At 35.1% G+C, this 12,905-nt stretch overlaps 1 protein-coding gene across 1 annotated transcript in view; it reads left to right on the top strand.

Moving 5' to 3' along the window:
• The window catches only part of slc12a2 (solute carrier family 12 member 2), a 441,149-nt gene that overhangs the window by 135,434 nt on the left and 292,810 nt on the right, over positions 1–12,905 (top strand). Inside the window, exons 2-3 of the mRNA XM_077497763.1 lie at positions 862–981; positions 10,684–10,759. Coding sequence (XP_077353889.1) covers positions 862–981; positions 10,684–10,759 — 196 coding nt within the window. The remainder of the gene's footprint in view (positions 1–861; positions 982–10,683; positions 10,760–12,905) is intronic.

The following is a 12,905-nucleotide window of genomic DNA, read 5'->3' as shown; positions in this document are numbered from 1 at the left end:
ACCGGCACCGAAGGCACTGTGTACAGTGTTCCCTCGTTTTCTGCTGGGGTTAGGTTCCAAAAAAATACCCGCAATAAATGAATTCCGCGAAGTAGTTAGCTTTATGTTTTACAACACTTATAAATGTTTTAAGGCTCTAAAATCCCCGACCGCACAATTTATACACTTTTCTCATTGAGGCATTTACATGTTCTCACATTTCTCTCTTGTTTGAACTTTGACAATGTTCAAACCTTCATAAATTGTATAAAATGGGTATATTACTGTAATAAAATAGGCAAAATTGCACTTAAAAAAAATCCTCGAATCAGCGAGACCGCGAAAAGTGAACCGCGTTATAGTGAGGGAAGTATGTTTGATGTTCCGTGTCTACTGAAACATCATTTCCGTTAGTCCTAGTGGTAAGTAAAGCAACTTCGGAAACACTCGGAATTTGCCATTAAAACCTGATTTTTAGTCAAACTACGGTTCACAACTTGCTTGAAATGGTATATATGTATTACAAAACAAATTAACTATGGTAATGTGAATTGTATTAAATGTGTGAAACCTGACCTTTAAGTAGAAGCGCCTGTGGCTAAAGCCAATCTGTGGCAGACTTTTTACTTTCTGGACCTGGATTCCCCAAACCTGAATACAAGTCACACCTGAGTGGAAGTCGCAGGACCATTCAAAATATACCAAAAAAGTGTGATTTAGAGAATGTTGAGACTGTAAAAGGAAAAAAAATGTGTTGATGATTTCCTCTGCAGGTTTTCAAACTATATCATAAATTGCAGTTGTATTAGCTGTAAAGTTACTCTCAACAACTCTCCCTCTATATCTCTCGCCCTTTTTTTTTTTTTTTTTTGTCTTTGTCAGGAACCTTTTGAAGATGGGTTTGCCAATGGGGATGAGCTGACCCCAGCTGAGGAAGCTGCAGCAAAGGAAGCCGCTGAATCTAAAGGAGTTGTCAAGTTTGGCTGGATTAAAGGAGTTCTGGTTTGTTGCCTTACATTATTATACCTATCTCCCCAAACAGATGGGGTCAGCGCACAGTGCATTAGCCATCCACAGAAGACAGAAGCCCGTCTGTGATGCCCGTCTACTTAAATCCTTCCTGTGTATAAACAAATAATAATAATATCCTAGTGATATTCTAGCCCCGTTAACAGCCATGTAACCTACAGGTAACTAGTGCTATTTGCTTTTTATAAAGGACTAGGGGTGTTAAAACAAAATAGATTTGGCAATATATTGCGATATTACAGTGCACAATTCTTGAATCGATTCAATAGCCAAATCTATTTTTAAACATCCATTTTTGATGGAAAAATATTCAACAAAACGTCTTACTTAGGTTAGGATTCATCATCATCATCATCATCATTTTCATTTATTTCAGGCAATAGTGTGCAGTCGAACACAGCAGCAACAAGTCATACTGTAGTTTCATAATATGAACAGAAAAAAATAATAATTAAGAGAAAAGAGGAAAATTTGATTCTGCCTGAAAGGGAGTGGGAAGAAGAACACTTATTTAATCCCACCCCCGTCTCTAATCTCTAAAAATACAAATATACAGTACTTCCTGCATTACAGTATTTCTATCTTAAAAATGTTTTTATCAATGTATGGACAATATAATGGCATACCATTAACTGAATTATTAAGTGCTAATAATGGTGATATTATCATAGGTAACAGATATCACATTCTTATGGTTCATACCAACAATGGTAATACATTATAAATTCCAAGAATAAGACATAAACATACATATCAACTTTAGTAATAGACAATAACAGCAGTAGTAGCAGCAAGGACACATTTATATGGCGTTAGATTTGTGCCACAATTCCGCAAGCGTAATGGGAAGTACCGTGTGCAAAAGGCGTGTTTTGTGCGTACCAAAAATGTGTTTTGTACGTACAAAGTGTGTTTCGTGCGTACAAAAAATGTGTTTTGTATGTACAAAATGTGTTTTGTGCGTACAAAACAGTTGTCGCGCACGCTTGCTACGTCTCTCCTCTACACGTACAAAACTTTGATTTACGCTTACGATGCAAGGGTCGAAGCGTAATATTTGTGCCACAATTCTCAACCAATCAGGAGTCGGATAAGAGAGCAAATCCTGATTGGCTGTTTAATATCCAATCAGGCAGAACTTTGACAACGTGTCGTCACGCCGCGTTGCATCATGGGTGTTTCTTCAAATTTTGTTTTTGTTGTTGTTTACTAGCACTCGGTGCTTTCCTGTTTGTATTTTTATCGGCATTTCTGCTGACTTTTATTTACTTAACAAAAGTTTTGTTATGTTACGGGATGAAGCAGCTCCTAACTGCTTTCCTGCTTAGCGGAAGAAGGAGGGAAAACAAGTTTTAGCACTCATGGGGATGTTGGATGACGGCATAAAATAGAAGAAAAAAAAAAGAGAAGAGGCTAACCTGCTACTTATGTTTTCATTATGGTAAGTTACAAAATACTGTACTGTATTTAAGTCAGTAAATCCTATAGTTTTGTCCTCTGTTGATCATGCTACTATCATTCCAATCTTAAACAATGCATGCCATCATGAATGGCGTTGTATAAGGAGTGGAAAACAAAATGTTACACCATCCATTTTTCTTTAGTTATTAGTGCCTGGTAGCACCAAAGGTATATCGTGAATAATAGAAAACATCAAATACCTAAGAGCACTGTGTTTGGCAGTCCAATGCCATAGTTATTGATGTAAGAATTGAATTCATTTTGGTTACAAGACAACCATACACCATGACTACCAGCTGTTAAAATAAACATGTTTTCCCAAAGTAATTGTTTTACTAATGTGAGAAACATGGTTTGATCTTGTCATTTTTCCATAACTAAAGATAGACAATTAAAAATCTGAGCGTTAACCTTGGGTTTTGTTTTTATTACCAGGTAAAAAAAGATGACATAGGACACAGAATGCACCTGATGACACAACAGAAGTGTCAAAAACACCACGAGAAGCAGAAGACAAAGTGGAGTGCAAAAAATATTGATATCGTCTTGGAAGCCTGTGTGTGATAGTGACAAAGTTATTTATGCTACTTACCGTAATGAAAATGTTGGAAGTAGTCTTCGATTCGGAAGTTAGCTTCTTTCCCCGCCCCCAACGGTCATCCAACGGTCCCACGATATGGAATCACAGGAGTGCCAAAATTAATAGGAAATACAAACGCAATCCATAAATGAGACATCATCAATAAAAAGAGATATTTACGAAAGCAGTTATATAAAGACATTCAATAAAAGGGAATATTTCCTAATGCAGACATACAATGGCATTCAATAAAATAACATTTACAAATACAGACATACAAAGGCATTCAATAAACCCGAACAGTTACTTTTATTAATTTTGGCACTCCTGTGACTCTATAGAGTCATAGGAGTGACAAAAATAATAGGAAATACAAACACAATCCTTTAAAGAGAACTTTTACAAAAGCAGACATACAAAGGCATTCGATAAAAGAGAATATTTACAAAAGCAGTCATATAAAGACAATCCCTAAAAGAGAACATTAACAAACGCTTTCCCAATTTGGGTTTTGCTTATTTGAATGCGTGCATGTCAGTGCTGTTACTACAAGACAACACTCCCTCTATTTGCCGTTAGCATGACATCACTCACAGCGTGGCTTGACAGCACGAATACCTATCAATGCCTAAAATAAATAAATAAATTAAATAAATAAATAAATTAATTAATAAATAAAAATGGACTGCGTGCTGTCGAGTCACGCCGTGAGTGACGTCATGCTATAGAGGGAGTGTCTTGACTTGTAGTAACGTAAATAAAAGTAAAATGAAAGATTTAAAAAAAAAAAAAAAGTCCCCACCAGGGGTCACCAATCGCGTCTTGACACCCACCAATATGGCCAGCCGCGTGGGATTGTGGAATATGTTGCTAAAGCACAACCTGTGACGCTCTTTCCGGTCACGCGCTGAGCAACCATGGGGAATCGTATGATCGGGTATCAACTAGTCAGGCTGGACAGATTAGGGGTGGGACTTATTTTCCAAAACCCACTTCAGACAGCACTGACGAGCACGCATTCGTAAAAACAAATGATCCGCCCAGATTCGGGGCGGGACTTATTTTCCAAAAACCACTTCAGACAGCACTGACATGCACGCATTCAAATAAGCAAAAACCAAATGGGGAAAGCGTTTGTTAATGTTCTCTTCTAGGGATTGTCTTTATATGACTGCTTTTGTAAATGTTCTCTTTTATCGAATGCCTTTGTATGTCTGCTTTTGTAAAAGTTCTCTTTTAAGGATTGTGTTTGTATTTCCTATTATTTTTGGCACTCCTGTGACTCTATAGTCACAGGAGTGCCAAAATTAATAAAAATAACTGTTCGGGTTTATTGAATGTCTTTGTATGTCTGTATTTGTAAATGTTATTTTATTGAATGCCATTGTATGTCTGCATTAGGAAATATTCCCTTTTATTGAATGTCTTTATATAACTGCTTTCGTAAATATCTCTTTTTATTGATGATGTCTCATTTATGGATTGCGTTTGTATTTCCTATTATTTTTGGCACTCCTGTGATTCCATACCATGAGGGCTAAAACTTGTCTTCCGCGAAGCAGGAAAGCAGTTGGGAGCCGCTTCACCCCGTAACATAACAAAACTTTTGTTAAGTAAATAAAAGTCAGCAGAAATGCAGATAAAAATTAGGGCTGTAAAAGTTAAAGCGTTAATAGATTAATTAATCACAGAAAATTGTCGCATTAATCACGTATTAACGCAGATTAATCGCAGATTAATTTTTTTTCGACCGCACTTGAGCCTTGAACGTAACCGCGGATGGTAACATTGAAGGCTGCGCAGGTCAGTGATTAGGTCAATGCACGCCGTTTCCCACACCTGTTGTTCCAAAATGAGCGGCGTAACTCCAGTTGGAGTGCTCGGTGGTACATTTCGCTTTAAAAAACACCCCAACGGGGACTTTAGATAAAACAAAAGTAATTTGCATTTAATTAATAATTGCTGAATTGCACCCAGTTGATATGTTGCTGTTACCAAGTTTTCATCAGTATTTAGCACGTTCTTTGGAATATAATTGCTGAATTGCACCCACTTGATATGATGCTGTTATGTTTTGAGCAAAACACGCATGCATGCAATTGCGTACAGTGTTCCCTCGTTTTCCGCTGGGGTTAGGTTCCAAAAAATACCCGCAATAAATGAAATACGCGAAGTAGTTAGCTTTATGTTTTACAATTCTTATAAATGTTTTAAGGCTCTAAAATCCCCTACCACACAATTTAGACACTTTTCTCATTGAGGCATTTACATGTTCTCACATTTCTCTCTTGTTCAAACATTGATAATGTTCAAACCTTCATAAATTTTATAAAATGGGTATATTACTGCAACAAAAAAAAAGCAAGATTGCACTTAAAAAAAATCTGCGATACAGCGAGACCACAAAAAGTGAACCGCGTTATAGCGAGGGAAGACTGTACATGCATTTAATCAATGTTTGCAAATGACATTCAGATAATGCATTAATGTCAAAATATTACGGTATTTTGTATTTTATATTACGCAAGTAATTTAGCTGATTAATCATGATTAATCAAAATTAAAAAGTATGATTAATCAGATTAAAAATTGTAATCGTTTTACAGCACTCATAAAAATATAAACAGGAAAAGCACCGAGTGCTAGTAAAAAAAACAAAAAAAAAAAAAAAAATTCGAAGAAGCACCCATGATGCAACGCGGCGTGAACACACGTTGTCAAAGTTCTGCCTGATTGGATATTAAACAGCCAATCAGGATTTGCTCTCCTGTCAGACTCCTGATTGGTTAAGAATTGTGGCACAAATATTACGCCTCGACCCTTGCATTGTAAGCGTAAATCAAAGTTTTGTACGTGTAGAGGAGAGATGTAGCAAGCGTGCGCGAGGACTGTTTTGTACGCACGGAACACATTTTGTAGGTACGAAACACATTTTGTACGTACGAAACACATTTTTGTACGCACGAAACACATTTTGTACGTACGAAACACATTTTTGGTACGCACGAAACACGCCTTTTGCACACGGTACTTCCCATTACGCTTGCGGAATTGTGGCACAAATCTAACGCCATACATTTACACCAAGTATTTATAAATTCAAGGTACTCTGACATATTGTGACCAAACCATGTTTTTATATAACATTTTAAATCTGAAAATATTTTGGGATTTCTCATGTTGAGTACCCAGACTATTCCAATATTTCACACCACATATATTGACACACAAAAACGTTTGCAATTTATTCTAAATTTGGGTATTATAAATTCTCCATATCCTCTCAAATTATGAACTAACTCTTTAAGTTTAAATAACTGTTGTAGATTAATTGGCAATAATTTATTAAATGCTTTGTATAAGATTATCAAAGTATTAAATGTAACTAGATCTTTAAATTTTAGTAATTTTGACTGAGCAAAATGATTGTGTATGTTCAAGAAATCCAACTTTATGTATAATCCGCAAAGCACGTTTTTGTAATATAATTAATGGCTCTATTGTACACTGGTAGGTGTTACCCCACACTTCAACACAATATGTGAAGTAAGGGAGGACCAGCGTACAATATAATGTATGGAAATAATCTTTATCAAGACATGACTTTACTTTATTCATAATTGAGAGGCATTTAGAGACTGATATGGGCTTTCCAAGACAATTTATTATCAATTATAACACCTAAAAATTTAATCTCACTTACATTATCAATTAGGATGCCATCTATAGTTATCTGCGATTCAAAATTTATTCTAGAATTACTAAAGATTACTGTTTTAGATTTTTTCTACATTTAACGATAATTTATTCATATCCATCCACATTTTTATTTTATCAAGTTCATTATTCACTGTCCTATCAAGCTCATTATAATTATTACAACAATAAAATATATTAGTGTCATCTGCAAAAAGTATAAGTTTTAATGTCTGAGACACATTAATAATGTCATTAATGTACATATTAAATAATATTGGCCCTAATCCGGACCCCTGGGGAACACCACAACCAATGCCAAGTTGTCCAGATACGTGCTGCCCCATTTTAACATATTATAACCCTCCTTTTAAATAACTTCTTATCCAGTCACCAGCAACTCCTCGAATCCAATATCGTTCTAATTTATTTACTCGGATAGAATGGAATTGTATCAAAAGCTTTTTTGAGATTAATGAAGACCCCAACTGCAATTTTCTTTGTGTCTAGTGAATTTGAAATTTCTTCAGTTGCATCAATTATTGCCATTGCGGTAGTTCTATTTGCTCTGAAACCATATTGACTTTCATGTATTAGTTGATGTTTTTCAAGAAAACTTTCCAAACGAGAATAAAAAAAAGTTTTTCAAAAATTTTTGAAAATTGTGGCAATAAAAAAACTGGTCTATAATTTGTAAACCTGTGTTTGCTTCCATTTTTGAAGAGTGGTATGACTTTTGCGATTTTCATTTTATTTGGAAAGCAACCAGATTGAAATGATAAATTACATATATAAGTCAGGGGCTTTGCAATATTTACAATAACTTGTTTAACTAAAAACATGTCAATGTCATGGCAATCTGTAGAGAATTTACTTTTACATTTCAGGACAACACTTGTCACTTCCAGCTCACTCGGTGCAGAGAGGAACAGTGACAGCGGATTATGCGTGATGGTCGAGGTGCAATTATTAACTCCATGATTTGGAATTTCAGCAGCCAACTCAGGGCCAACATTTACAAAAAAATTATTAAAACTGTTGACTATACTGACCATGTTGTGATTTTCACAATTTTTGTCAGTGAAGTATTCAGGATATATTAAGTTTGAAGTACCTCGTCTAATTAAGCTATTCAATACATCCCAAGTTGCTTTGATATTAGTTTTGTTTTCATATAAAGCTTTTCTATAATATAATTGCATGCTAGTTCTTATAATATCAGTTACTTTATTCTATAAGTCTTATATCTTTGTTCCGCTTCGTATGTTTTTAGCTTAATAAACTGTCTGTAGAGATTATTTTTCTTTTTACAAGCATTAATTATTCCTTTTGTGAGCCAAGGTTTTCTTTTATATTCATTCTTAGTACAAATTTTTTTGTACTGGGCAGTGTTCATTATACAGGGAAATGAAAATATGTAAAAATTTGCTATAAGCACTGTTCGTATCAAGATCACTATAAACTATATTCCAATCTTGCTGACCAAGACTATAGTTAAATTTTTTGATTAATTCATTATTTCTTATTCGTTTATAAATCGTTTTCTTGGAAACATTTGAGCGCCTCAAGTGACAATCAAACACAGTAAATACAGATAAATGGTCAGAAATATCACATAAAGGCAAGCCACTAGTGGTTGAGTTCCCCAGAACATTGGTAAAGATAGTATTATCAATAATTGTTGCACTGTGTGATGTTATTCAGCTAGGTTTTGTTATTGTGGGATATAAAGATGTACTGTACATTGTATTCACAAAATCATCAATATTTTTGTCTTTTGTTGGATTCAACAAATCTATGTTGAAGTCACCACAAATGAACAATGGTTTTTGGCTTACTGTGGAAAACAAATGAACCATCCAATCATTAAATACTGAAATGCTTGAACCAGGTGCCCTATATATACAGCTTACAGTCACATTATGTTATGTTATTCACACCTTAAGCATGGAAGAATGTTATATTAATGGGACATTAAGCCTTAATATTTTATTCCGATGCTGTTCAAACATGAAACAGGTTACATCCTGTTTGTTAAATGCAGTGGCTCACAGATATAAGACTGAAGTTTCAGACAAATAAACAATACATTTTCAAACAAATCTTACAGTGTACATGTGCAAGTTTCCCGATTAGTATTTTCTAAATTTGGATAAAAAAAAATCGCAACAACGCGACTTATAAATTCATATCGGGATTAATCGGTATCGAATTGAACAGAGATTGAATTAATAATAATAAAATGAAAAATAAAAATTCAATCAATCAATAAATAAGGTTATTACACCAGAGATTGAATTAATAATAATATTAATAATATTAATAATAATAATAATAAGAAGAAGAAGACAATAAAATAATATTCGTATACAGTGTTCCCTTGTTTTCCGCTGGGGTTAGGTTCCAAAAAATACCCGCAATAAATGAAATCCGCCAAGTGGTTAGCTTTATGTTTAACAACTCTTATCAATGTTTTAAGGCTGTAAAATCCCCGACCGCACAATTTACACACTTTTCTCATTGAGGCATTTACATGTTCTCACATTTCTCTCTTGTTCAAACATTGACAATGTTCAAACCTTCATAAATTTTACAAAATGGGTATATTACTGTAAAAAAATATGCAAAATTGCACTTAAAAAACAAAATCCGCGATACAGCGAGACCGCGAAAAGTGAACCGCGTTATAGCGAGGGAAGACTGTAGTGATTAAAACAAAGGGGATTGATCTTGTACTATGTTGCTGGTTTGGTCATTGTTTTCCAAAGTAAATACATTACTTTATTACTTATTTGGACTAAACACAGAAGATAATCAGTCATTTTTCACAAAGGACTGCAAAAGTCAGTGAACAATTACTGTTATTAGGTCTGCACGATATACCGTTTGAACATCGCGATTACAATGTGCGCATGCGCGATAGTCACATCGCAAGACGTGCGATGTTTTTATTTATTTTTTTTACAGCAAGCAAACATTTGTTTTGCTTCATAAAGTAGCAAGCTACTCAGTGCTCTGCACATCCTGCCTGGCGCTGCCCCTCCCTCCTGCTAATCAGTCACGGCGGCTCCTCCCCCCTCCACTCTCACAGGCTGCTCCTGCTCTGGAAGCACGAACAGGCAACATGCACATGAAGAGAAGGCAAAGACAAAAAAAGAAGACAAAAATTTGATTTGAAAAAATGACCCCCATTTATTACAACGGAGACCAAATGTAATGTGCGTTTAACATTGTAAGGCGACTTGGGCACCAAAGCGCTATATAAAAAGCAGTCCATTTATATTAATAAAATAGTGTCATGGTGAGTTAAACAAATTCTTCCCAAACCGCTAGTCAAGTCATCTGGTGAAAATTATTCCATTTTTAATATCACACTATATATCGCAATATATCGCAGACCCCCAAAAATCGCAATGTCAGATTTTTCCAATATCGTGCAGCCCTAGTTGATATGCTGAAATCTGAGGATTTGGACAATTTCAAATAATAAATCACTCCAAATGATTACTCGATTATTAAAATAGTTGTCGATTAATTTGATAATCAATTACTTGTCAATTAATCAATTAGTTTGACAGCTCTATTCTAATGTTGAAAAGACTAATATTTGTTCTGCTGTGGTAATGTGATGTTAATTATAATTTAATTTGTACGTAGAAACCATTTACCAATAAAGCAAAATTCTAAATTGATTACATATCAACAACTTAAATGCACATATAATATTCAGTTCCAGTATATTGCTGTATAACAGTTGATTAAATGAATGTCAACTGTGTGTTGTTGGATCGTCCAGTTATGTGTTCAGTGTACTCCTTTGTTATTGCTTTGATAGCCAATCCACCACTGTTTTTGTTGGTTTGTATCTTCCCATTTTCTTCCCAAAAACTGACATTTGCTGTTTGGAGTGAAGCATCATGTGACCCTGTTTTTTGCAGGTCCGTTGTATGTTGAACATATGGGGTGTGATGCTCTTCATTCGTATGTCCTGGATTGTGGGCCAGGCTGGAATTGGTAAGCAATTCTTTCTTATGTCACAATTGGCATAGAACAAGAGGAACGTTTTTTTGTTATTCCACAAAAAAAAAAAAAAAAAATCTGTCAATTTTTTATATTAAACTATAACTATATTAAAGTAATTTTTCAACCTTCATGAAATATTTTCAGAACTGATGACACATTGACTTAAAGCTAGTGGGGTTCTAGGCTTAGTTGTTCTGGATCATTTTTACTGGCACTAAACAACTTCGAGGAGGATGGCAAAAACCATGCCACCCTTCCCGGCTTTCACTCTCTGCTGTGAGGTCAATTTTTCAAGTACATTGCTGTATGTGTTCATGCAATCTACTACAAAGATGAGATGCCTGTTAACTGTTAGACCAAACCGCAGCAGTGCATACAAGAGCCAAACTGAAACTAAACTACTAGATTGATATTTTAGTGCCAGTATCGATCCGATATCGATACTGACTTGGTATCGATAATATCGATATTTGGATTGATCCGCCCACCTCTATTGGCCGCCAGTGGCTTGACTTCTCACCATGGCGAGTAAACGGCACTGTCAATCCATTCATACCGAAGTCAGTGGATGTTGCCCACCGTGGTCCAAGGAATGCTCAGGGAGTCTGTGCGAACACTCAGACACAATGACAACTAGAGCTGCGAGCAGTTATAAAGGGCCCTCGCAGCTCGGGCCACGTTGGGGTACTTGCACATTGGGGTACTGGCACATTGGAAGCAGAATTTCTTTGAAAATGCGTAATAAAAAGGCATAATAAACCTTTACATGCGTTTTTTTTTTTGCAAGGTGTGAGGAGTGTGTCAAGCTCAGTGGGTTTTGGTGAATGTTAAGATCTACAAAAATCAGCGTCTTTTTTTAAATTTTATATTCATAAATGACCTAGTTATAACACTTACAATGAGTTTGCAAATTTTTTGGATTTTTTTATACCTCAAGGGCTAGGTGGCGTTGTATTTATAACTGAATGTTGTCGCAGAGATAACTTCAGGCCTTGGCTATAAATATACATGTCAAGTTTGGGATTTTTTGGAGCATGTACCGGGGAGTTATTAAGCATATTCTTCATTCACGATATTGCTATTATTGTCTATAGAGGCTATCAAAAATAAAATTAAAAAAAGTGCGAATGTTTTGATGGGTCTGATGCCAGTGAACATTTTGAGTGGTGGAAAGTAAAAGAATATTCTAAATGACTTAGTTATCACACTTACAATGAGTTTACAATTTTTGTAAAAATACCGTAAGTGGAGTATTTTTTTTTTTATGCCTCAAGGACAAGATGGCGCTGTATTTATAATTGAATTTTGTCATAGAGATACATTCAGGCCTTGACGATAAACAAACATATCAAGTTTGGGATTTTTTGGAGCATGTACCGGGGAGTTATTAAGCATATCCTTCATTCACGATATTGCTTTTAATGTTCATAGAGGCTATCAAAAAGAAATCAAACTAAATAAAAAATACGTATGTTTGGGTAGGTCTGATGCCAGTGAACATTTTGGAGTGGTGGAAAGTAAAAGAATATTCATAAATGACTTTGTTATCACATTTAGAACGAGTTTACATTTTTTGTAAAAATACCGTCAGTGTTTTTGTTTTTTTGTTTTTTTTAAGCCGCAAGGGCTTGGTGGCGCTGCATATATAACTGAATGTTGTCATAGAGATACATTCAGGCCTTGACGATAAACAAACATATTAAGTTTGGGATTTTTTGGAGCATGTACCGGGGAGTTATTAAGCGTATCGTTTTTCATTTGAAACATGTTTACAATTTTTTTTTAAATAGTGTAAGTGGGGAATTTTTTTGTTATGCCTCAAGGGCGAGGTGGCGCTGCATACATAACTGAATTTTGTCATAGAGATACTTTCAGGCCTTGACTATAAACATACCTGTCAAGTTTGGGATTTTTTGGAGCATGGACCGGGGAGTTATTAAGCATATCCTTTTTCATTGTGAAACACAAAATTTGAAGCCCCGCCATCATCATATAGTATTTCGAAAAGTAAAGATTTTTCCCCCCCTGTCATTTGATTTGATTTGATTTGATGTATTTGTTCATTTTTCCTTTCGGACAGCATTGTGACAATCAAACATTTCATCATACAATTTTAACATATAATAACCGAAAAGAA

This window comes from Festucalex cinctus, chromosome 15 (genome assembly GCF_051991245.1).
Source record: "Festucalex cinctus isolate MCC-2025b chromosome 15, RoL_Fcin_1.0, whole genome shotgun sequence".
NCBI lineage: Eukaryota > Metazoa > Chordata > Actinopteri > Syngnathiformes > Syngnathidae > Festucalex > Festucalex cinctus.
The sequence above is the reverse complement of the archived record's forward strand: the minus strand, read 5'-3'. Positions and strand labels throughout refer to the sequence as shown.